The sequence below is a fragment of the Epinephelus fuscoguttatus genome, linkage group LG17, assembly GCF_011397635.1.
Source record: "Epinephelus fuscoguttatus linkage group LG17, E.fuscoguttatus.final_Chr_v1".
NCBI lineage: Eukaryota > Metazoa > Chordata > Actinopteri > Perciformes > Serranidae > Epinephelus > Epinephelus fuscoguttatus.
This window is the reverse complement of record NC_064768.1, coordinates 15,902,883-15,929,332: the sequence shown is the minus strand read 5'-3', so window position 1 is coordinate 15,929,332 and position 26,450 is coordinate 15,902,883. Positions and strand designations below refer to the sequence as shown.

Here is a 26,450-nt window from a genome sequence, read left to right as displayed (position 1 = left end):
GGGACTTTTTTTTCACATTTTATCTGTTTCAAATAATACTGTGTGTATGTAGTGACAGTATATGACAAAAAAAGTGATTTTTTTGATTTTTATGAAACTTATCAACTGTACCTTTAATTTGTAAATCTTCCCTCTCATTACAATCTCGATCCATGGATGAAAACCGCAAGATGCAGCTGAGAGCTGGACTTTAAGTTAACATTTCGTTATCAGACTTCAATGTTTGAGATTTTAAGACACAATGAAATTTATTCATGTACATAAACAGGTCATAAACACTTAAAGTCATGTATAAAGTAAATTCGTTATAACACACAGTAAGATTTTCGTACATCGCTTCATATATTAAGTCTTTATATTGATTTACAACCTGTACACTATACACTGTATAGTGTGTTTTAAACCATTTATTGGTATGAAGGATTTTGTGGCGAGTAGGAGAACAATGGTGGCCGGTGTGAAAACGTGAAAACATGAAAACGCGAATGGTCCTATCTAGAGCTGGTGTGTGGTTTGTCCGTTCTGGGCTACTGTAGTAGCAGCATGGCAGGCTCTGTTAAAGAGGACCCGCTCCCTGTGGAGATAACAGCTCATTTTCAGCTAAGGAAAAGACAAATACTCCTATTTTCAGGGGATTATAAACTAATGAAAACACAGTTATGAATACTATAAACCAATTCTGCCAATAGATGCTCCTACATCCATCACATTGGACCTTTAAATGTACTGCTTATACATGCTATATTTGCATGGAAGGGTACAATGTAAAACCACGCTGTACAAATATCAGTAAAAACATCTCACATATTAATTATGTACAACTACAAAGTCTCCAAATGACTTTTATTGAGACTTTCATGTGAGATCAAAATGCTGTGGAGCACATTCAACAGCTCCTACTGTGACATTATTACAGGGATTTTCCATTTAGAGAGATAATAAAGTGGTTTACATCAGCAGCTGGAAACCTAAAGTCTACTATGTGTTTAAAATATTCAATTACATCCAAAAAACACAGTGAGTCTACCTACTTTCAACTTGAACTCCCCACAAGGTGACAGACAGACAGACGGACGGAGGGAGTGGAGAGACAGACAGAGGAGAAATGGGCGGTGTTTGAGGGAATAGTTGAGTTTTTACGCACCAGATGCTCCAGTCAGTGGAAACCCGTCAGTCTGCAGCTCGCAGGAGTTTCACGGAGGATTTAATGATCTGTCATTTAACACAGCAGAGCAGCACGAGCCGAGCGGACCCACTGCACCAGATCCTGCACAGACTCCTGCGCGCATCTCCACAGGCTGCCGCTGCGCAAACACAGGTAGGCCTACGTGTACATTCAGACGATCTGTAGATCATACTGACAGCTTTCTGATGCCAACAAGTAGAGGGTAATTGAATTTAAAGTGTGTTGTGGTGATTTTAAGGCCGTTTAATCTCCTGAAGCGTTTATGTGTGCTCCGTTGAGCCGTGCGCAAATCCTAACCTCACCTGTCTTCACTGGATGCATCAGTGAAGCATGAAACACATTTTGAAACTTCTTGATTCACGTTTTAAATTAGTTTAACACAGAAAGGCTTTGACATCAACCCTCTCTAATTAGAACTCCTTATCAAAGGGTGTAAACAATGGCTTTCTTAAAGAGTAATAAGACATTTACGCTACTAAATGGCATTAATAAGAACATTTGGGTTGCCAGGTTGTGAAACTCCCCTTGACTTCCTCAACCATTTGACCATTTATTTAAGCTGCAGAGAATTTGGACTGAAATCCATTCATGAACGTGTTACTCACATGTATAACTGCATATCTGATCACATATTAGAAACTGAGAATGTTAAACTTTTATTAATATTACCAATATCTTCATTACCAAATTTACATGATAATCACCTGCCACTAATGGGGGTTTGTCACAACCTGGCAGAGGTGTAGACTCCAGTCACATGACTTCGACTTGAGTCAGACTGGGGTCAAAAATCAGACTGGACTTGACAAAATAACAAAAAAGACTTGCAACCCAACTTGGACTTTAGGATTGCAGATTGCAAACCGCTGGAACTTCTCCAGGTTAGGATTCCTTCAGTGGTCATTGTTCAGGGTTTTTTTTTACAGAGAGCTGAATTATCCGCGGAGATCTCTTTTATTTGAACCAGCAAAAACACTGAATAAAGCAGTATCACATCAAAAAAGAAAGCTGTGTTTCTCTGCTAACTATGGTGGCTGACGTGCAAACACAAATGGCTGCCACAATCTGGAGCCAGTGTTTGGTTTGTCCATTCTGGGCTACTGTAGAAACATGGCGGGGCAACATGGCCATCTCCGTGGACAAGGACCCATTCTGTAGATATAAACAGCTCATTTGAAGGTAACAAAAACGCAATGAATGTTATTTTCAGGTGATTATACGGTATTATGTTATGTTCCATTTCTGCCAGTATCACCCCCTAAATCCCACACACTGGACCTTTAACATCGATGATTTGTGACTTCCCAAGCCAAATTGTGAAGAGAAAGTTGTGGACATTTTTCCAATATGATATGAGATAAATACAACAACACAAGCAGAAACAGATTCATTCTGTTGTGGTACTGTTTGATAGTGCTATACGCTACAAAAATGCAATTTCTGCACTCCTTTTTTGATTACCTTCACTTGTTTTAACAATTAAATACCGTTTTTAAAAAATATTCATCATTTTTGTACATTTAATGTATTATTACTGTGTTGTTAAAATGGCATTACATTTACTAAAGACTTGTTTAGGAATTGAAACTCTAAGAAAACTTTAAGACTTTGGGCTTGAGACTTACTTGTGACTTACAAAACAAGGACTTGGTCCAAGCTCTGCAACATGGCAACCCAAAATACAATACAATACAATTGATCCATGAAGCCTCAGTAAATGCTTTAATATCAATAAAGGCTTAGTAGAAAGTGCATATTTTCAGGCCAAATATTTGACCCCTCACATCCAGGTTGGACCAGAGAGGATGTTCTTTCTTTAGAGCGAGGAAACAGTGGATGTTATTGGGGGTTGGGGGCCTGAACAAAGTGAGTAACTGATACTGTGAATAAGTGCTGCGGCCCCCGTTTTTCAAGGAGGATTTATGAGAAGGAGAACAAGGAGAGCTTTGAGGAAACAATCCCTTTGCTTTAATGTTTGTTGAATTGGCTCGGCTGCACAATATCAGGCTTCGTATCTCGAATTTTTTTTTTTTCTTCATGTGGAGTTATGTTAACAAACGATTCAGTCTTGTTGAGTTAGAGTGATGTCATGTCTCCCTCAGATTACAACTTTTCTTCTGGAGGCTGAGCAAACCCCCCACCCCCCACCCCATCCCCCAACACCACCCCTCCACCTCCTCCAGCACCGCTCATAGTTTCCATCACCGCACACCATCCCCATCATGCTCCAATCCATTTGGGTGAAATTAATACATTCATTGAAACAATGCAGCTCTGGTTGCATGTGAATGTGTTTACGTATTTTTTTTGTTTCTCACAGAAAGGAATTCCTGACTTTTGTCTTTTTTTAGAAAACAGAGGGCGGAAGAAAAAAAACACTTTTCTTGTTTGCCTTTTTTTCTTCTTCTTCTTCTTCTCAACCACAAGATTTTGCCACGTTTTGACCACAGTCACATTCCTCTGAGATTCTTGCGTTGGGCGAAGGTTATGTCTGTGTACAATCACTGGAGAGGAGCCAGACGCAAAATGAAACAGTCGAATGGAGATAATGTTTGGGATTGTCAAAGTGACCGGGTCATAAAAATCAGACAGAGATTCTCATCGTGAGTCAGTCTCACACACATCACTGTCTTTTCCATTTCCCATTTCTGCTGCAGCCTGGGAAGAGTGTCACATGAGTAGTTTGACATTTTGGGAATTGCTGTCTTGCCGGGAGTGGGATGTGAGGATAGACACCACTCTCATGTCTGTACGCTCAGTGTGACGCCACAGCAAGCAGTCAGTTAGCTTAGCTAAGCTTAAAGACTGGAAACAGGGAGAAACAGCTAGCCTGGTTCTGTCCATATGCAGCACCTCTAAACATTAGTAATTAACACGTTATATATTGGTTTTTGAATCAAGAACTGAAGTGTAAAAAAATAATTTTGCAGTATTAGAGGTCTGTGTGATTGGCCATTTTTGTAGCTGGGAATATTTTCAAGAAATACTGCATTAAGAATGAAGCTGGAGCTTTAGGAGATTATTAGCTTTGCTTAACATAAAGACTGAGAGCAAATGGAAATGTATAGTCAGAGTCTTAAAATTACAGTAGCTATAATGGCCCAAAACATTTCCTTTAGAAGAAATGTGCTGCAGCTTCTGAAACGATGCAAGTTCACAAACACATATGAATTTCTGAAACAAATACGGCAATGGAAACATGCTGCAGAAAGCTGAAACAAATAGATCAACCGCAAACAAGCTGAAAATACAGAAAAGATACAAACATACAACCCCCAAAAACAAATGCAACAGAAAAACGCTGTATATCCAGTTAACACAGTTGAAGTTCTCCAGGCCTCTAGGGGGAGCTCTATAAATCTGTCACTCTTTTATATTATATTATATTATATAAATATAAATATATATATTATATTATAAGAGACTAAGGCAAAATGTAAAAATAGAATACATACCTTTTTATGTGGCCTCTTTACTTCACCTTTCTTTTCACACACTCGCTTGTCTGGTCTCTCCCTCTTGTGTCATAAATCAAGCTGTTTCACTTAGCACTCCTCCTCCTTTGTTGACTGGATTTGTCGCGTTTTTCTGTTGCATTTGTTTTCAGGTTTTGCGTGTTTTTGACTTGGCATTGTGTCTGTATTTGCAGTGTTAGCAGGTTTGCTCTTAATGTTTATGTCTGGCTTTCTGCACACGTAATAAAAGACACCGAAACTTACTACTTAAAATGTTTCATCTTGCATTTTTAATTTGTACTCAAATATAAATGTAAAAACAACAACTTGTGGTGTAAAACCAAAAAATGTCTTTTTTATATTTATGTTTTTGCTTCAATTACTCAAACAAGATATGATGTGTTAATTAGAGAGCTTTAGCCTTTATGCTAAGCTCAGCGGCTGCTGGCTAGAGCTTAATTTTTACAGTTAAGATATGAAAGTCATATCAATCCTCTCACCTAACTCTTGGCAAGAAGAGAATAACTGTATTTCTGCAAATATAGTTTCTAGTCTTCACATCATCCTGAAGATCATCTGTATTTTCTGCAGACTGTAAAACTTTGATTTTGATGTTGTTCTAATAACAATGACTCGTCCATCGATTGAGTTCGAAACCAGCTCTCCGCCTCTCTGAAGTCAAATAAATCCAGCAGCAACATGGAGCAGAGCTGTCAGGCCCAGTCTCTCAGAAAACAAACATTCGTCACTGTTAACACCCAGGACTTGACCTGTCAGATGCCAGCTGGCAGCTGATGGGAAAATATGTTTACTTGTGTGTTTGTTTTGGAGGATAGCTGTCGGTATTTCAAGATCGGCTGTTTATTTGTATCGGTCAGTGTTCGCCTGCAAGTTTAATCCAAGTGCAACAACTATGCTGCCAAAAGTAACTTCACTAAAGGTACTTCATTTACAAAACTTCATGACCGCACTTGATTATAATCTTTCTAATAATCTGTCTTTCTGCTTTTATTTTTGCCCTCGTCATTCACAGAAACATTTAGACATTTCACATGTATTTTTAGCTGCACGGGTGCTCCACTGTGGATCAGTCTATTAGTCGGGCCACCACTTTGGTCCAGACTGAAATATCTCAACAACTATTGGATGTATTGATATAAAATTTTGGATAGACATTCATGTTCCCCAGAGGATGACTCTTAATGATCCTGGACTCTCCTTCTAGCACCACCATCAGGTCAAAATGACTTTAATACTGTGGGTTATGACCAAGATTCCCACCAGCCCCAGCTGTACTTTGTGTTTAGTGCTAATTAGCAAATGTTAGCAGGCTACATCAGTATGTTAGCATTGTCATAATGAGCATGTTAGCACAGTGACATTAGCATTTAGCTCAAAGTACAGCCTCACAGAGCTGCTACAGCTGCAGAGTTTTGTTCAGTTACTGCTATATGTCGATTTGGGCAGTGATTCCCAAAACGTTTTTGGTTGTAACCCCAAAAAATGTTTACTCTACACCCCTTGTCACCCCCTATTATTGAATCATTTTTCAGAAATTTTCAAGAAAAGACAATGTAATTCAGTACGAATTAGTCACATATTTGTGAAGGCTGTGATCGAGCTATGGGAGTTAGGAAGGAAGCGGCGTTTAAATAGGCAGGTTGGGGTGGTGGATGGGTCACAAAACATGGGACTTTCCTCCAAGAGACCAATGTGAACTTTGAGTTAATTTTAGGTATGTCACCATGTTTCTTTTCCTAAACCTGCCCTTTATAACTCTAGATTAAGTACATAACGTCAGGCAAGAGGCACTAATTCGTAGGATATCATTGAACCATTTTTAAGGATATGTTGGAATTATCGGGGGAAATCGGAACAGTATTCATTTGGTACATTTCCACGATAGGTCAACCAAAAATGCAATAGCCTGGTCTAACTGTCAGGGCAGTGTCCCGGACATACACCCTTTAGCGTCCGTATGAGATGCATTGGGCTTTCAATCAACTCCATCCATGTTCATAAAGAACGTAAAAGTCTGCTTATGGTGGGCAGGTCCAACAATCACAGGACTTTGACCCAGGAGTCTGGTGTTTGTGTCCCGTGTGAAACTAAAACGCTGAGTTATTTTGTCACGTGAGTCTTTCCCTAACACTAGGCAAGTTGTTATTCTCCTGCCTAAACCTAAATGCTGACTCTTATTATTTACATGAGTCGACTCATATGACTTACCACCGACCCTGTCTGCGTCAAGATACAATGCCGAAGGATGTCCCTGGGGTCATAATAATAATGCAAGGGCTTCTCCCCAAACGTCAAAATGACGAGTAGCAATGAGATCACTTTGCACACAATTCAACAAATATTAAGAACAAATTGAGCATGACAGTTTCCTCCTGACCTTGAAAGAATAGTCCAAGAGTCAGATTTCTAGCTTTTTCATGTAGCTTTTAGTCACATCTCACAGTCTTCCTCTGTGGATAGAGTTTGAGATGAAAGTTCAGTGGCTAGTAACGAGAAGTAAGGAGCAATCTGCGAGTCGATGTAAACTCTATGATTTCTTTTTAATGTTTTTGTTAAATGAAGAAAGGGATGTCCAATAAAAAAAGAATAATGAATGAATGTTTCTGTGACTTCAGATGGTGTTTTTTAGTCAGAGAAAAACCTAATGTGGCCTGAATTTGTATTAAAAGTGCATATTTCTTTCCAAGGAAATTATAGAGCCATAAAATAAAGCATTTAGTTAAAACTAAACAGTATTTAAAAAGAATTCTGTGAAAAGGTCCAAAAGTCCTTTTGTACCTCAGTAATCATCTTGCGACCCCCATCCTAAGGAACAGTTAGGTGGTAACTGTTCTTACTGTGTTATTTGCATGGTGGTGATTTGTTTACTAGTCTGACTGAGATCTGTTTGTCAGTGCATTAGTCGGCAGCAGAGGTGAATCAGCAGCTGCAGACCACATTGTTTCATTGGATAAACAAAGAGCCAGCTGGAGACTCATAAAACAAACCAGGCTGTCTGTAAAGGTGCTTTATTCCCTTGTGTTATAGGCTTCAGTGTAGCAGGTGATGTGTCATTAATATGCAGTGATACTGATCATATTATGGTTTGAGAGACTGAAGAGATTTCTATGACAAGCTAACATTAAGTTAAAGTAAGTGAAGCTGAAAGTTGGCTGACCTTCTGAGGAGGTTTTGCTATTTTTCACATACAAATATCTAGAATAATTTAGCAGATCTGCCAACCCTGTATGTCACGATAACATCAGTGCAATTGATGTTGAGAACTTTCATCAGAGACAACAAAGTGCACTTTGTGTGTTCATGTTGATTTGTGTGCATGCAGCTGAAATACACCATGTGATCTGTGGGAAGTTTTGCCAAACAAGGTCAGACACACACACTTAATGTGATAGTTTATTTGTTGTTTGATGTTACGTTTAGTGGAATTTAGAGCGAGGAAACAGATCTTCTTCATGACCTCATATAAACTGAAGCACATCCTCACTGTCAAACAACACAGTTGCGTCTTTGACTCTAATTTGACCTAATAAGGATTTCACTTAAGAATCTGCAGCGATTTTTTTCATGTTCAAGTAACCAAAATAATGCTGCCAACTCAGTATCCCAGAATGTCGTCATTGTTTAAAACAGCAAGAAGCAGCGGTTCATCCTGATGAGATCTTTAATCAGCAACAACAAAGTGCACAATGTTTGTCCGTGTTGATTTGTGCGTGTGCAGCTGAAATTAGCCTTGTGATCTGCTGGAAGCCGCACCACATTGAGCGTCTTTGTACTGGGGATGAAAGGGAACGCAGTCATCTGACAGCCACAGGAGACCAGCCTTGTCTTTCTTTTTTCTATAACAGTGTAGAACCGACGGTGTCACTTTCCCTTCACTGCTGCAGGGCTCCTCTGTTGTTGGCATTTTCTACACAGTATTGTGCCGCTGTCAATATTCTCATTCACCTCCCCGAATCCAGGTTATGCAACCAACCAAATCTCACAGTATGAGGACTGTTCGGAGCTTCAGAGGCTGTAAAACTACCCTAATCCATTTCAAGGGGAATAAACAGTGAAAGCGGGGTGGTAATTAAAAGCCAACTTTACACGCTTTCCTGTTTTAAGTGAATGCACGCACATAGTTTGCGGTTTTCCTTTTTTACAAGCGTCACAGCAAAAGAGAAAGAAGTGATTGTAAAGCACTAGAAAAATAAAGTCTACAGTCACGCTAGGCTGCACTTACTGTTGACAAGCAGCCCAATCAGAAAAACGTCAAAGCCTCCGAATGGTGGGCCTTTTTCTGAGATATTAAGAATTTGTGACAATGCAGCCCACTCGCCAGAAGAAAATGTTTGCATTGTACGTGTCTGCAAACCATTAATATGTGCCATTTCTATGTGTCATACATATCATGACAACATTTCTATGTAATAAATAAGTTGACTTTGTCACTGGGAGTTGGAACATCTGTCAAGTTGCAGACCACTGTTTAAAACCAGTAAACAACAACAGCGGTTATCTCACAGCATTTCTTAGTTGGGTTTGATCCATCAACCCTGGCTAATTTTCACCAACATATCGCTGCGTTTCCCAGTGGCATTTGATCCACAAAACTAGCCAAACCAAGTGGGTTTTGTGCTTGAACTTAACCAAACTTTCACCACAGAGTTTTAAGGTATCTGCACTTACCGTTACATCAAAGTAAAACTCAATATTAACACTAATACAATCAATTTAGTTAATTTTAAGCTTTACATACTTTGTATCGAAGAGGCTGATGGGAATGAAGTTTTGCAGGTATTTGGTCAGACAGTGAATTGAGACCCCTTCACCCTTTAAACATTTTGTCAGTCTTTTGCTGAATCAAATTGAATTTTTTCACTCTTTAGTCTACACTCAGTACCTTATAATGATGAAACAGAAACATCACATTATACAAGTATTCAGACTCTGCCATGACGCTTGAAATTCAGCTCAGGTGTTTCCCATTTCTGATCACCTTTGAGATGTTTCTACAGCCTGATGAGAGGCCATCTGTGTTCAGTTCAACTGATTGGACACGATTTGGAAAGGCACACACACCTGTCTATATAAGGTCACGGCTGACATCACATATCAGAGCAAAAACGAAGACAAGAGTTTAAAGAAGCTGATGATGAATAATGTCTTTTATGTTGTGTCTCAGAGTTATGTGTTTTTGCAGACACATTAAGAATTGTCAGTATGTCATCATTTTTAAAGGGAGTTTGGGGTCATATTTTCCACCAGGAACAGAATGAGAAATAATATCAAAGGGAATCTAGTTAAGTCTTGCAAATAGTGACCCTGCAAGATCCCCAGTCTTTGCAAAATCTTTTAGTGTGTTACATGCAGGTGTTACATTAAAGAAGATATCAGTGATTTCAGTTCAGTAATATATAAAATAAACAATCCAAAAAGTCTCTCTAAACAGAGAAGAGGGTGCACAGGGGATGTAATCCTCCCCAAAATGCACTGAGGCTGTTTTATAATGCATGAATTAGTATTTTTTGGCTCTGACAGATTTAACACTTACCTACATATTTTGTTCCACTGGATTTTATTACGTGTGACAGCAGTTTTCATCATGGAATAATCTGGTTTGTAAACCTCAGACATGAAGTCTAAATTCCTCCAAGGGGGGAAAATAAACACTAACACCCAGGAGCAGCAGCAGCAGCAGCAGAGAGCTTCTGGCTCTGGTCGTTAGAAACTGTCCAGGTTGTTGAGGAGTGAAATAACAGCAGTGAGCCATGAAGGGACATGAGGCAGAAGCCTGATCCTGGGAGACAGTTGCCATTTGGCTGCCACTACAAAGCGCTCAGAGCCAAGTGACTCCTGTAAATCTCTCACCGGGACAGACGGTGTGTCAGCAGAAGTATTCAACATGTCCCACTCATCAAGGTGAATTGTGGGTTTAAATAGTTTCAGCAGCCGTGCTACCAGAGAGTACTCAGACAGGATGGATGACTGTTTGCTTTAACGTCTCGTGGTGAGGAGGAGGAGGAGGAGGAGAACAGGGGCGACAAGTATTCTTGGGTGCGATCCAAGAGACACCTGTAGAGTGAACGCCTCCTAAACACTGACTGCATGTGAGTCAGACTGCTCATATTAATGTCAGACAGTCTGGATGGTGTGAAGATGAACAGATTCTTAACAGGCGTTTCTTTGCAGTTAGTTGTGACCTTAAAGTGAGACGTTGGCAACCCAAAAAACTTGAAACTTTTTCAACAATGCTGTGGTTAACGTGGTTAGGATTAGGCACAGAAACCACTTGGTTATGGTTAGAACAAGAAAAGTTTCAATTTAAAATACCCCTTTTGGTCGAATAATCCCGGCAGGAAATGCAGCTATGTCTCGGTAAGAAACAAATGCTCTTTGGGCCACTATCGATGTATGTAAAAATGTAAAATATCTGTAGTTTGCATAAATGAACAATGCTGACATTTTCCTGGTGACTGGGTCATGTTCACAAAATGAGCTATGATTAAACATTCAGAAAATTACCTCACTGATTTTCGTTGGCTCTCGGGCTGTTGCTTGAACTACAGATTCAACTTAGGCATTTTTGTGTGCCTGCCACCGTGGACACAAGGAGGGTCAACCCTCTCTTGTGCTCAAACTCAGACCAAACTCAGATCAGACAGTAAAACTAAGCACTGCTGATCAAATATGAACCAAGATTCTGTGACTTCATTGCTGATTTCTCGCCAAAAATATTTTCAGAAACATATTTTAGCTTACAATTTAACTATAACTCAGGATCATTTGTTACCAGCTGGCCGCCATATTGTTTCCTTTAAAAAAAGAAAAAAAAAAAAGAAAAAAAGAAGAAGCTTGCATTACTGTACGTTCAAACCAACAGCAACCAGAGTTTCCAAAATGGTGGAAGCCATTTATTTTCAATGAGAGCCTGGCGACTTGGGTGACCTGGTCATCAACTGCACGTCTTGGGCAACCAAAGCGACTGGAGCGGTCTGGAGGGGAGTTGAGAGCTCTGATGCGGTTCAGCGACAAGCAATCGGAATGCTGACATGCTTCGATGAAGCGTGTCCCAGAGAACAAGCCATCTTCAGTTCCTACAGCACACTTGTTCCGACAATGGATATCAAGAAGTTTATTACTTGCGTTCACGCCCACTCACTCCTTTATAATGTGTCGCTGTTGGGTTACAGAGACCAAAATAAAAAGAATGAGGCTTGGGACCGCGTCGCGGAGGTAGTTGGTTGGTCTGGTGAGTTTTGAAGTGTGTAATGTTAGTAATAGAGGAGAGAATTGCAGGCTAATGTTGCGACGTAGCATGCAAGTCTTCCTTGCTTGTTTTGAGTGGGCTGACATACGTTTTCTGTTTTCATTGACCAAACATAACTTTCTGTTGGCCAACTATGACCTTTTTGACTGGACAACAGCAAGCAGCAACTACGCTGCTTTCAAGCCAGTAGTATGCTTTGTGGCTCCTTGAAATTGACAAGCACGATCGAACATTCAGTGATTCACGTGATGAGTGACTAGAGCGACCAAAGCTCTTTGTTTTCTGTGGTCATGTAGCACAAATTTTTAACGTGTTTGCGTCTTTCTACTGCATAGACAGCCCAGTTTTAAGAAAAGGCCACATTTCCAGCAGCTGCTTAAGTAAAGGATCTGAATTCTTCTTCCACCACTGCTGTAAAATGGAATTGGACTGTCCTATAGGAACCATAAAATGTTGTTTTCAACAATGACGGATTTTAATTAGATGCTGTTTTGTCCTGCAAGAATTCCCGATTGGACGCCTAAGGGAGAATTTGATGACAGACAACAGCTGGAGACCACAGAATGTGTTCACAGATGTTGTGGCTCAGGAAGAAAAACATAAAGCTCAAAAACTGGGAAGACTATGTCCGGAAGGAAAACCATTGTTCTATCACTGCATTCATCGCAGACACGACGAGAATAGAAACCCGAACCTCTTTAGACATTTTAGGAGGGAAGTGGGGCTGATTTCCCCATCCAGACAGCAATCTGACAGAAAACAGACATAGGATGTGATGTTTTCTCTCAGTTTGGTCGTTCTCCTCGTCGTGTTGACCCAGCCTGATGCCCTGACAGAGGAAGCTGTGCTGTTATCTGTAGGGAGGGATGCATGAGGATGTCCTCACTGTTGTGCTAACATGGCAGTGGGAGAAAAAGTCTGTGGAGGAGAGGGAGTTTCTGGCTTCAGGACATGACCGAGAGCAGACTGTGTTTATCTTTTTTATGTTTATCTGAAATTGCTGCATCATTGGTTATTAGAAACCAAATGTTTGATAGCAGTCAGACACCAGGAATGTAAACTGCACGATGATTCCTTCAGCAGACCAGATGCAAATACTTGGAGGTTACCAAGCATGAAGCGCAGTACCTGTAAACGTGCGTAGCGGGAAACATTCATCATGAGCGATGTCTAATTCTTACTAGCTTCATAACAACAACCGCAAAAATTATGTTTCTGGGAAAACAAGTGGCCTTCGTTAGTTTGCACCGAGCTCTGGGTCCTTTCACCCTTTAGACCAAGCCGGTGACGTCTTCCACCTCTTAAGAGGAAGAAGAGGGGGGTCTCGGCTCATTCCTTGATCCCTCAGGGAGATTTCAAAGCTGCACAGTTTCTCAGCTGCGCTTTGTTGAACCCACCTCCTCTTTTCTGACATTATAAAAACATGTCACAGCCATTCTGTGACCAAAATAGGCGAGAAAAAAATTATAAACAACTACTGTTTCCAAGTGGAATATTTAAATGTCTTGCCTTTGTAAATGTGCCAAATGCTGTGATCCTGAACATAAACTTATATCCAAACTCTGCGGAACTAATCTATAATCTTCATCCACATTGTATATATCTCCCTGAGCCATGCGTACTCCGTCTTGACTGTTCCACAGGAGCGTTTTTTAACCTCCCACACTTCATTTCCGCGCTCATTTCCCTTTGCTGCTGCAGAACACGGGGTCACATAGCCTGCTAATGCCTCACTGTGTTCAGTCATAATGGTGGGATGATTTTATTGTCAGTGTGCCCAGCTGTATTTCCACCTGTCCTTCCTCTGCTCCACCAGCTCTCAGTCAACTCATTTATTTAAATGAAGAAAGGAAGAAACAGTAGGTTACTTCCCGAGTTAAAGTGGTGCCTGGAATCTCTGTCAGTTGACAGCTTCTAACAAGTCGGCTCATTTTACCATAAGTTGTCCAGGTTAAAACTTGGTTGAAAAGTGACAGTTTTTAGGAAGTCTAGGTTACATAAAAGTATTTTTTGAACAGCACTACAATGACGATATTTCAGTGTGAAGCAGAGCTCAATCTCACATTGAAATACAGTTGCTGAAATGGTGTTAGAATATGAGTTATATAAACTTCACAAACGTAACTAAGCTAGAAACATTGACATCTTTTGGCCTAAAAACTACGATAAAACCGTGCCTGCTGAGTATTGGTTATGTTGGACATCACTGTTTTCAATTATTCCAGTTAATTTCAAACACAGTCTCATTAGTTGTGTCAATAGTGCTTCTTTGTTCTAGCTTGTTAGCCTGTGGCTTTCAATTATACTCCTGACAGGCCAGAACATCCTGTATCAAAGCATATCCATCAAAAAGGGATTAATCATCATAATAACTTTAATGCTCCACTATACATTTTAGATGCTACTTTCTTGTTGGGCCATTGATTAGTGAAAAATTCAGCATCTTAAGGTCAATCAATACATTCTCATCCCAGGGCATTAAATACTAAAGATTTCTCAAGAACCCTTGCATGTGATACGGATGCCAAAATGTCTAATGTGATGCACATCTGTCTCCTGGGTGAAACCCATTGGAACACGTGGTTTAAGTTGTCAAACCGTAGTGGTCCGGTTAGAATAAAGCTAGAATAAATTCTTAATGTGTCAGATATACATCACTGAACTGAAAGACTTGTTCAAACAGTGCTGAGTTTTGGTTTCAGGTGGGAACGAACAGTGGTCTCCTGGTGTTTGTTTGACCCATCCACCACCACACCTCCCATCCTACAAAGACTAGCTCTTTATACCACATTAGATGCTCTGAGCGTCAAATATTTCCATGGATGGGATTACATCAAAATTAGTTGAAAGACCGGTACATCTTATAGAAATGGCAAAGTGTGACTTTGGCATCTGTGTCACACGCTGAGGCACGTGACAAAGTGTCAGTTTTTGGCAATCTGGGGATGAGAACAGTTGGGGTCAATATGATGAAAGACATGCTTTGAGTTCATTTTCAGAGTTTAACCCCATTTCCCCAGCTTCTTTAGTGTCATTACAAGCGGCAGGGCTGAAAAATGAAGTCAGATCCACCCCTCGCTCCTCCACAGCTCCAGCCTCATGTCCAAATACGGTCTAAAAAACCAAGATGGCGATGGACAAAATGCCCAATGCCCAGTGTCCAAAAACCGGGGTGACGTGACAGTAGCTACTTTCAATTCTTTTTACAGTCTGTGGTCATGTTCCCAGGCAAGGGAAAACATATAACACTCCATAATGAACACTTTTAGTAGAACACACAGTCAAGTTAAAAGTTGGACAAAATGTGCTTTTGACAGTGACACTGCTGAAATTATAAGTGTCCTGGGATTCTGTTTGTAGTTAAGAATCTGTTCCATCAGGACAAACCATTTGTTCTCTGACACAAAATGTTACAGTTTTAATAAGATTCAGTGCCCCATATGGAGTGTTTAGGGTAAAAAAAAAAAGTAAAGATGACTTTTGGGAGAAGCCCTAATGATTTTTTTAGTGAGATAAAATCCTTCCTAAGCCTTAAGTTGCAGCAATAAAACATCTTAATGGCATTACATGTTTATTTTGTCCCTGATAACAAGAGAAAGCTCTGCATTTGAGAGAAAGTTGTGGACAAAAGGATTAAACAAGTCGTATTTTCCTTTTAAACGCAGGCCAAACAAAGATGACAAAGCCTTCAAGAAAGCCTTTGAAACGGAGAATGCTGTTATAGTTCAGCTCCCAACAATTAATATTGTTTAGTCGTTCTTTCTCAATGCCAAACCGCCGCAGGGAGTTTCATACAAGAATGAGGTGGAGGGAGAGCCAGACTTTTTTAGCGTTCACTTATTAGTGAGTAGTGAGGAAACAGGAGAAGCTGTTATTTCATTACTGATTCACAATAAATCAACTCTCACTTAAAGTGTTCGTTCAGCCGTGTCTGTGCTTTCTGGAGTGGAACATTTTGAACAATGTTTAACTGCAGTATAATTCACCACTTTTTCAGAGTCACCAACAACCTGGTCATCTCTGTATTTTCATCTTCCACAACCACACTGCTGCTTTTGACATCATCAGCCTCACCGTTCTTATAAGACAAGATAGAACTTTATTCACACCACGGGAAAATGTTGTGCAGCAGTTGCAGTTCAAAGCAGGAAAGAGTCCAAATATAAAATATGAAAAAGATGCAAGTATGAAAATATTAAACAAACGTCCAAATATACAACTCCTTCACCACTATGTCTGTGTCCCGAGGCACCCCCCAGGGTTCAATGCTTGGTCCTTTCCTGTTTATTCTCTACATGATCCCCTTTGTTAATCATCACCTGTCTTCATGGTCTCCACTTCCACTGCTACATTCATGATGTCACAGCTAAATACTCCACTAAATGGCCCCACTAAATACACTCATCACTGCAACTTTTCTCAACCCTGACCATCTGCATCGCATCGTGGATGCAAGCCAACTTTCTCAAACTAAACTGTGGTCAATCTGATATGATCATCACCGGAGCCAACTCCCTCCATTTTCATTTGATTTATAATCATCTTTAGTGCAATAACTCAACTGCTGCAATATTCAGTGCAATTATTCAACTGTGCAATATTTTTCACCTCTTGAATGTACAGTGCACATAACTGTACATATTTCTTATGTTTAACCTTATCCTATTGTTGTTTTATTCTACTGATGTATATATTGTAGTTAAATTTTCACACTTACAGCCTCAGCACTGTGACGATATATATTTTATTTTTAATATTTTGATTTTTAATTTCTTAAGTACTAGTGTTAAACACTATGGAATGGTGCACATTTCATTTCTATTTTATTTTATTGCTTTATATTTACATACTTTTATTTCATTCTCTTATTCTTACTTCTTATAATTCTCTACTCTTTACATCGGAGCAACTGTGATGAAGCATAATTACATCTCGGGGATCAATAAAGTATTTCTGATTCTGATTTTGAATTTAACAGCAACCTCTGTTTCAAATGCCATGCAAATCTCATTAACAGCCCCAAAACAGCCTGTTTCACTTTAAGCATATAGCGTAACTCTGCCTGTCCCTGAAACTTTGATCCATGATCTCCATCTATGAGACACACTGTGCATTTTTTGATGCTTCGAGCAACTATATATACTAACCATAATATAGGGTGGGCAGGTCAGACACACTCTGGACTTTCACCTGGGAGACTGCTGTTTGTGTCTCGGGTGAAACCAAAAGTCAGTTGAGTTATTTTAATAACATTGTAGTGTACTTGTATGTGAAGCATACTACGCTGGTGACATATGTCACTTGATGTTAAATTACATTTGTAACAACCAAATTTATTCAAGTCAAACCTTGTTTTTTTCCAAACCTAACCACAAACTTTTGTTGCCTAAACGTAAGGAAGTAAACCAAAAAAACATTTTTTTACCTACATTCTGAGTTTGAAAAGAGACTGTTTGCATGTAACGAGTGGAAACTGTACATTTCCTGTAAAAAGCAAAGTTTATTTTGAAAAGGCACAATGCGTGTAATGAGCATAAATTGATGTAGTGTTCTTGAGCATCCTAAACTGCCGCTAAGGGATGTCTTGGTGCGTAGGTATCTGAGGCCGAGGGCCACCGACCAAGCCATTGTTCTTTTATCACATCCAGACCGCTGCAATATCATTCTCTATGGTACTTCTTCCAAAGTCAGGGATTAACTTCAGTACATCTGAAATTGTCTGTTCAAGACTCACAACTCACCATTTTACAAGTTATGTTCTAATGTTTGACTTCTTATCTTGTACTAACCTGTTCCTTTAGTGTGTTTTAGTCATCTGTCATACAAAGCATCCTTGAGTATCTTAAAAAAAAAAAGCTCTCTACAGCACTCTAAAATGCATGTTTTTACTCCCATTTTTGTCTCTCCTCTTGGTCTTTATTTCCAGCTGTATATCCAAAAACTGTCTGCCTCCTGTTTTCCTGCTTTCACTCTCTGTCTTACTAATCTCACTCCTCCTCCTCCTCCTCCTCCTTCCTGCGCTGTCTTCTTGCTGATAGCAAATGCTAAACTGTGCCTGTGAATTCTTTCAGCCAGAAGAAAAACATCATGAGTGACCAGTTGGACTGCAAAAACTGCAACGAGTCCCTGTGTGGACGCAAATACATCCAGGTGGAGGAAAAGCCTCACTGCATCCCCTGCTACGACCGCCTGTACGCCAACACCTGCCAGGAATGTAAAGAAGTCATCAGCCATAATGCAAAGGTGAGCTCCATTTGTAGTATGTATTTATTAGAGTCACTACTATTACTCTACTCCACTACACCACAGAGGGAAATACTGTACTTTTTATGCCACTACATTTATTTGAAAGATGTAGTTACAGATTAAGATTTAAATACAAAATATGAGAAGATTTTATAAGATGAAGTTGCAACTAACAATTTTTGTCTTTTTTGATTAATCTGACCAAATTTTACAAATTAATTTAGTAGTCATTTGGTGTATGAAACTTCTAAAAATAGAAAAAAAGCAGTAAATCCTGAGCTGAAATCAGAGCATAGTCGGCATTTCATTAAATCTCAGTCAGTCTTTTTTTTATAAAACTGGGCTGTCTATGCAGTAGAAAGATGCAAATACTTTTGAAACTGCTGCTACATGACCAGAGAAAACGGAGGAAAGCAACTGTAGTGTTCGCTTTTCCCTTAAGAGGTAGAAAACTTACAACTACCAGAATGCAATGGACCAGTAACTGCTCCTGCTGGTGGACTTAAATGGTAAATGGATTTGCATTGGCATAGCGCCTTTCTAGTCTTCTGCTCACTCAAAGCTCTTTTACACTCCAGAGATGCTTTCACCCATTCTCACACACACATTCATACACTGGTGGCCGAGGCTACTATACAAGGTGCCGCCTGCTACTCTGTTAACCATTCACACACACTCACACACCCGTGGCACAGCCTTTGAGAGCAGTTTTGGGTTTGATATGTTGCCGAGGATACTTCGACATGCGGACTGGAGGAGCCGGGGATCGTAATTACCTAATGCGAGTTGGTTTTGGCTCGTCCAAAAACAATTTGGTGGCTGGCTGGTAACAAGTGATCTTGTATTACAGCCAAACAGTGCACTGAAATATGTTTCTGAAGAGATTTTAGGTGAAAATTAGGCAATGCAGTAACAGAATCTTGGTTTATATTTGATTATCACTGCCTAGTTTTACTGTTTGATCTCTTTTTTTTTTTTGATTTCCATTTTTACAATACAGGAAACAGTATGGCGCCCATTTCCTGTTCACAAAATCTCGTATTACAGCCAAACAGTGCACTAAAATATGTTTCTGAAGACATTTGAGGCAACGCAGTAACAGAATCTTGGTTTATATTTGATTATCACTGCCCAGTTTCACTGTTCAATCTGAGTTTGTTCTAAGTTTAAGAAAGAGAGAGATAGAGGGGCAGGTCTCTCTCGATTCTACACTCTTCATGTCTATGGTGGCGGGCATACAATAATGCAAAGGACGATCTGTATTTCAGCAACAGCACTAGAGCCAGCTCAAAGATCTCGGTGCTGATTGGATGGAAGGAAGTTAAGTTAATTTCCGCAGATACAGAGCTGGTTGAAAATCTGCAAAGTTTAAGTAAGACTTTGAATTCAGGACTTTTACTTGTAGTAGAGTATTTTTACATTGTAGTATTGTTACTTTTACTGAAAGATCAGAGTACTTCCTCCACCACTGTTCACATCATCAATTATTGAACTACATTTACAAACCAGCCAGCATTCCTGGAAAACATATCGCTCTTTCCAAAAACACCAGATTTTCTCTAATCCCCTTTAAGTTTCCTAAAAGCCTAAATTTGTGAAAATTAAGAAAAGTTTCCTGCAGGAAACACCCACAGATGTCATGAGGCCATCAGTGTGCCATGAATTATGGACTCCCTGTGAGGGACTGGCAGTAAATTACGCTCCTGCTTGCTTTGGCCGTCCCTCCTCTGCACAGCACATAACAACATTCATCCTTCATCCTTTTCCTTTGCTCCCTCCGCTTCAGTTGTTTCTTTTACTGTGAATCTCCACGCCTCCAAAATAAGTTTTTCACCCACCCATTCAATGTGGGCCATTTATCAGAGAGTTCCATGAACTGCACATGAACTGGAACACAAGCAGCTGTTAGAAGCACAAAGTGGGTTATTCTGATTTTTTTGTCTCATGCTCAACTCCTCTGTGAACTCCTGTTCTCTTTGGAGTACAGCAGGGTGTCGTGGAGAGGAGGAAACTTTGTCGGCAAGCATCCAAAATACAGGGAACTGAGTCCTGTGGTTGACCATGACCTTCAAGCAGATGGGAGCCATCAAATAGAGAACCTCCCTGTGAGGAACAAAAACATATGAAGTGTTTTTATTAACCTACAGTTTGGGATGAAATGTTTGAGTTTCCATATTATTCACTTTCGAAGGATAACGCTGGCGTTTGCTGGTATGAGAAGATCTAAACAAACAACAACAGTAGTCCATCTCGTAATATGACTTCCCTACAATGTCTGAAACTCTCAACTAAAGTCTATTGGTTCCTGCTAAAGACACAAATAAATACTTTCATATTTAAAAAAAAAAAAGCTCAGGGTTATCCTTGAACATCTGGGTGCTGTTGTTTTAAGCAAGCGTCACTCAAACAGCTGTAAATAGTGCATTTTGGGGGGGTTGGGGACTATTTTCAGGTGCACATTAACACACATTCAGTGAGTATTTAGAGCAGCAGGACTGTGTGTGTGGAAAAATTAACTACAGTTAATAGTGTTAAGGTTAGCCACCATGAGCAGCACCAAGAGACCAACTAATGCTGTAACAGTAAAACCTTTGAGTATATTTATTCAAGCAAAGATGCATTTACTACTTATGGGAGGAAATTGTGGTGTTTTTTCTTCCAAAAGTTCTATTAATTCCCTTTAAATATTTTTAAAGCTTTTCTCCGCAGCAGCTTTGAGGATATGTTAAGCAGGATTTTCAACAGAAAAAAAATCACTTCCTGGGTTCCTGGGTACAGCACTCAGTTGAGGTCAGGACTTTATGGTAACAACCAGATGACAGACCATGAGAAGCACAGATCTAAGAGGAAGGTACAAAAACATGGACACAGCTCAGAGAAAAACACAGCAAATGAGAGTGAGGCCTTGTCAACATGTGCAGGGGTATATTTAAAAAGGTAGCGCTTTCTTCCACTCGCATTCTGCAGACCTTTTGTAAATTCCTTCCATGGTCAAGATTTTTAGAGACTCTGCTTCAGTTTTGATGTGTATAGAGGGAAAAAGTTTTTGGCTCATGACCTCAGGGTGTGCATTTATCTCCTTAGTGAGATATCGTCAATGAGGCAAAATTTTGTGAACTGGAGGACATGGCCAAAATAGTGCTGCCTCCAGCCTTGCTGACAGGACTTTTTACAGGTTAACACATAAATGCACAGTTACTCTTCCACTATATTGAGGAACAGAGGTGTCAGAATGTGTAACGGAGGTCTTTGCTCCATGTAGGTTTTTTTTTTTTCATTCTGATTGGCCAACATCTTCTTCTTCTTCACATGGCTTTAGAGTTACAGTCATATATGACGACACATCAACTGTGTTTTGCGTTTTCATTTGGGCAGTGCTTCTGTGAGCAGGACTTTTTTTGCAAAGAAAGGAGGGACAAACATGGTTTTCGCTTTCACTGGTGATACTGTTTACAAAAAGTGACAATTCCTGGAAAGAATATCTTTAAATAGACTATAAAAACCATCAAATTCCAACACCTGTCTTTGAGATTCCATTTTAATAACATCTCAATGACCCAAACAACACAATTGTCTCAGATTGTTGGTTTCTTGTTTATCTGTGCTTGTTATTCTTGTTTGTTTCATCTCATCTGCCAGGTGTGTTTGAATACACTTGATTAAATTTGAGATTCCTTTTCACACTTCACTACACCTCCTTGGCTTCCTTCTATTCACAAATCAATTTAATTTTATTATTGCATGTCTCTTACCTGATGTATTAATTTGCCAAACAATGACTGGAAGAAGTGTGACTGACTGGTTTTACTAGTTGCTCAGTTTGACTCTCCTCTTCCTCCAGGAGCTTTTCTACGAGAACAGATATTACCACGCGCACTGCTTTCGCTGTTTCCGCTGCGACCGCTCTCTGGCAGACGAGCCCTTCACTAGCCAGGAGGACGGGCTGGTGTGCAGCGACTGCTACTGCAATGAGTTCTCCTCCAAATGTGTGTCCTGCGACAAGACGGTCATGCCAGGTACAGCAGCACTAAAGACCGGCTAACTTATTTTCCCTCCAGCACAGAGTTCACAAACCTCCTCGGGGACAGATCCTTGAGCAATCACTTGAACAGTCAGAAAGTTCACACCCTGTCTATGCAGGAATAAAGAGGCTAATGAGTTTTTGTTATCCGGGGTGTGACAGCTTAGATGTGACAGGATGATTGTTTCCTTGCTCGGCTGAAAATATCTCGGACTTTTTCAGCTCGGGGGCCGCTGTGACGACACGAGTGCAGCGGTGGTGTCGGATGACTGAGAATTATCCAGGCCTGTGGGTACTGTGGGATATCATAACTCACCAGATCTTTTCTGAACTGAGCAGTCATTTTCTTCAGTTTCTGCTCAGCCTGGAATGCCTTTAAGAGCTGCTGCTCCATTTTTTGTAACAGTGCAGCCGAGTTCAAAACACTGTCATGCCTTTGGGCTGCAGTTCAGGTCCCAAAAGTCGTAAAACAAGGCCGGTGATTAAAGGAACTCAGATGCATGACTCCTGACTTTTCTTTGCAGTGGACCGTGTGTTTCTTCTGGGAGTGGACAAACAGCCTCTTGTGAAATGATAAAAACTGTAAAAATAAATAAAAAGCAGGGTTAAGGTGCTGTGCTTTGTTACAGCGTGTCACATTGTTTTTTTAATGTAAGATAAGCTGAAGTAATTGTACAGCACAGGTGTTAAAACGGGTTTAGTCATCTCATTGAATCATCACTTCTGGTGTTTGTTGTGTGAACGCTATCAGATTTCATTTCAGTGTGTAGTTACAGCACAGTAGGGCAGAGATCAAAGGAATGTCCCCGATGACATAAGGATTTGCAAATGTCAGGGAGGATATCAACAAACAGTCATCTCAGTTTCCATACTCATCTGCTCCCACTCTTTTTTCCATCTCAGGGTCAAGGCTGTTGGAGTACAGCGGCTCCACGTGGCACGAGGACTGTTTTCTCTGTCACAGCTGTGAGAAGCCGATTGGCGCCGAGGCCTTCATCCCGGACAACAACAGCTACTACTGTGTGCCGTGCTATGAGGGCAGGGTTGCTCCCCAGTGCAGCCACTGCAAAAAGGTGAACTGGGATCTCACTTAATCTGTTCAGAACTTTTACAATCAATTATCACAGTTTCCCAGAACCAAGGTGACGCTGTCAAATGTGTTGTTTATCCGAACATCAACCCAAAACCCAAAGATATTCATTTTAGAACCAGAGACTGTTGGGTGTTTTTGCTTCTAAATGTTTATTCAATTATGTCAATCGACAAAAAATTTCGGCACTAAATTAATAAGTAGTTAAGGAGCTGTATACGACTTTCAGGGCATATCTATGATTTTAGAGTCTGATTCAGATCCTCTGTACATGGTTCCCAACATAGAGGTAGAGCTGATGGCTAACAGCTAATGGTGCTAACAGTGCTAATAATCGCAACAGTGCTAACGTTGTAGGCTGTTTTCATGCACTGTTTATACGCGTACCTGTGAAAAGTAATGCACTAGTATCTGTATACAACCCACGAAATTGTGACAAGTGCGCTGACGGGAGTAAAGGAGGAAATATAAAGAGCAACAGTCTCCATAAAGGTTGAGGTGGTGGATTGGTCAAAACAAAACACAGGACTTTCCCCCAGGAGACTGGTGTTTGTGTCCCGTGTTTGTCACGCCATGTTTCTTTTTCTAAACCTAACCCATGTAACCTAACATTAAGTATGTGTGAAGTGTGTAGTTAAGAGAATTTAGCAGATTGTAGAATAAACATACGATGAAATGTACACCAAGAACTGAGTTGCAAGCATGAGCAGGGATGGGTACATAAAAAACTTTATCAGTGGAAACCCAAAGGAAAAAGCCAACTTTGTACCAATTTGCAACCAGGTAAAAAAAAAAGTATCTTAAATTTAAACCCATTTTCCTGATACAGTTTGTGTTTGTGTGCTGCAGGCTCTGACTAAAGGAGGGGTGACCTACAAGGATGAGGTGTGGCACAAAGAGTGTTTTCTCTGCACAGGCTGCAAAGCTCCGCTGGCTGGCCAACCCTTCACCTCACAGGGGGAGAGTCCATACTGTGTCAAGTGTTTCAGCAGCCTGTATGCCAAAAAGTGTGCTGGATGCAACACGGCCATCACAGGTCAGTACAGAGCACAGGACCACAGAGCTGTTGTTGTCTGTTGGTTAACTCAGCAGTTAGTGGCACAATATCCCTGTTTTGTATCATCTCCCATTTTCTCCCCGTGATACCTGTATGTCTTGATGATCTGCTATTAATAAAATGTCAGAACAATTATCTTCATCAAACAGGTGTAGGCAGTGAGGTGACTCGGGTGTTAAATCCTGGCTCTAATCCTTTCTTTGTGGTTTGCATATTTGCGTATATCCTCTTTTTGTGTTTTGTAGTTTTTTCCTATTGTCCATATTGTTTGTCACAATAAAAGCCGCACAGTGTTGTGTTTTTCCAGCTTTTATTGTGAACTAGCAGCAGTCAAAAATGTTCAGTAATTAGCAGTAACTCAATACAGTTTAATACTTTGTTTGAAGAGTGAACAGTAAACAGTGAGGCTTATATTAATGAGATATTACAGTAACAGTAATGCTGCATTACATGCTAAGTTTCCTGTGAATCCTTCATGTGTATGGAGGCCCTTTGAATCACACTTGTAAATGGCGGACCCTGCCACTCACAATAAAGACTACGATCTACTGTAGCAGCCCGTCTCATAGAAATATGTGAAATGGACTCTTGGCACATATTACATAGGTGTGGGCACAAAATGTGTTAAAATTATGTGCTGACAACACATAAGCAATTCCAAAGCAAAGTCAATGACAATATTTTGTCACAGTGGACACACAAATTAAGTATAACAAACAAAAAAGGTTTGCGTAGGACAGGTGGGAGGGTTGGTGGACGGGTCAAACAAACATGGACTTTCAAGCAGGAGACTGCTGTTTATGTTCTGTGTGAAACCAAAAGTCAGCGTAGTTATGTGACTTTATGGATTTTAGCTAACTACTTTAAGTACTTTACATAGGTAGCCTACTCATTATGCGAAGCCCATAATTTTACATCACTTACGTCCTGTACATTGTTATTTCAACGAAAACCATGATCTTGTCCTAAACTTAAACAAGTATTTTTTCGTTCTTGAAATCTTACCCAGTGTTTTTCTTTCCCCAAAACCAAAAAGACCTGCGACTCATTTGGATTTGTGCCTAAAATGTTGCTGCACCTTCTAACCTGTTCCTGGTTTTCACACAACTACTGCTGCTTGTCACCATTTATCCAGCGCCACAAAGTTTCAGCTCATCAGTTGAATCAAAGTGTTTAAGAGAGTGAAGGGAAACAGTAATTTTAAGAACCGGACAGCTAAATAATGAGCTGTAACTTACTATAAAGCTCTAAAGAGGCTTTGAAGATGCTGTGTGTAGACAGGCATCATGAAAACAAACCATAGTCTGACAAGTCCAACAGGTCCATTACCATCTTTATCTCACCTTCCTCTACTTTTGGCAAAGAAACTTAACATACCAGAGTTAAATGAGAATTTTAATGAGATGTTTTTGACCACAGCTGCAAACTAGATCACGGCACGTTGACAGAACTGGCAGCTCTTTCTTATTGTTTCTGCCAACTGCTGATTTTATCTCGATTACATTTATGTTGTTTCTGCAGTGCTGCAAGGCTGTTATTAAATTTTCCACTCCTCGTAAAACATTCCTTCATTAGTTGCTCATCGTGTGTTGTTATTTGTGTCTCACAGGGTTTGGAGATGGGAAGTATGTTTCCTTTGAGGACCGGCAGTGGCACCAGCCGTGCTTTAAGTGTTCGCGCTGCTCTGTGTCGCTGGTGGGCTCCGGCTTCTTCCCCGACCGCGACCAGATTCTGTGTACAGACTGCAACAACGATGACTGACCGCCGGTCACACCACCTGCAGCAAATATCAAACATGGCTGACACCAGCAGACAAACTGCGTAACCTCAGCCATGCACACGAACACTGCCATGTTATTAACTCACTCAGAGTAAAGCTGACACAAAGCTCAGTATTTACAACTCAAAATTCTCATCAGCCCGCAGCACATTGAAATGTTTGTATAAATTCTGCAGAAATGTCCTGTGACCTATGTATGACTTAGTTTATCTTTATGTTTTATGTTTTGCACATTAAAGACTAAATAAAAAAAAACAAAACATACGTAAACCATTAAATTAAACCTTTTATTCATAAAGGTGGTCGTACACCATTTTATAACACTTTTTTTTTTCATGACGGCTA

General features: G+C 40.2%; 1 protein-coding gene across 1 annotated transcript; it reads left to right on the top strand.

Moving 5' to 3' along the window:
- Nucleotides 1-1,076: 1,076 nt before the first annotated feature.
- On the top strand, nt 1,077-26,450 carry fhl3b (four and a half LIM domains 3b). The gene is made up of 6 exons (XM_049602706.1): nt 1,077-1,318; nt 17,983-18,154; nt 21,999-22,173; nt 23,082-23,251; nt 24,118-24,304; nt 25,935-26,450. Exons 2-6 carry the CDS (start codon nt 17,999-18,001, stop codon nt 26,084-26,086), a joined length of 840 nt encoding a protein of 279 aa, XP_049458663.1. The 5' UTR covers nt 1,077-1,318; nt 17,983-17,998; the 3' UTR covers nt 26,087-26,450.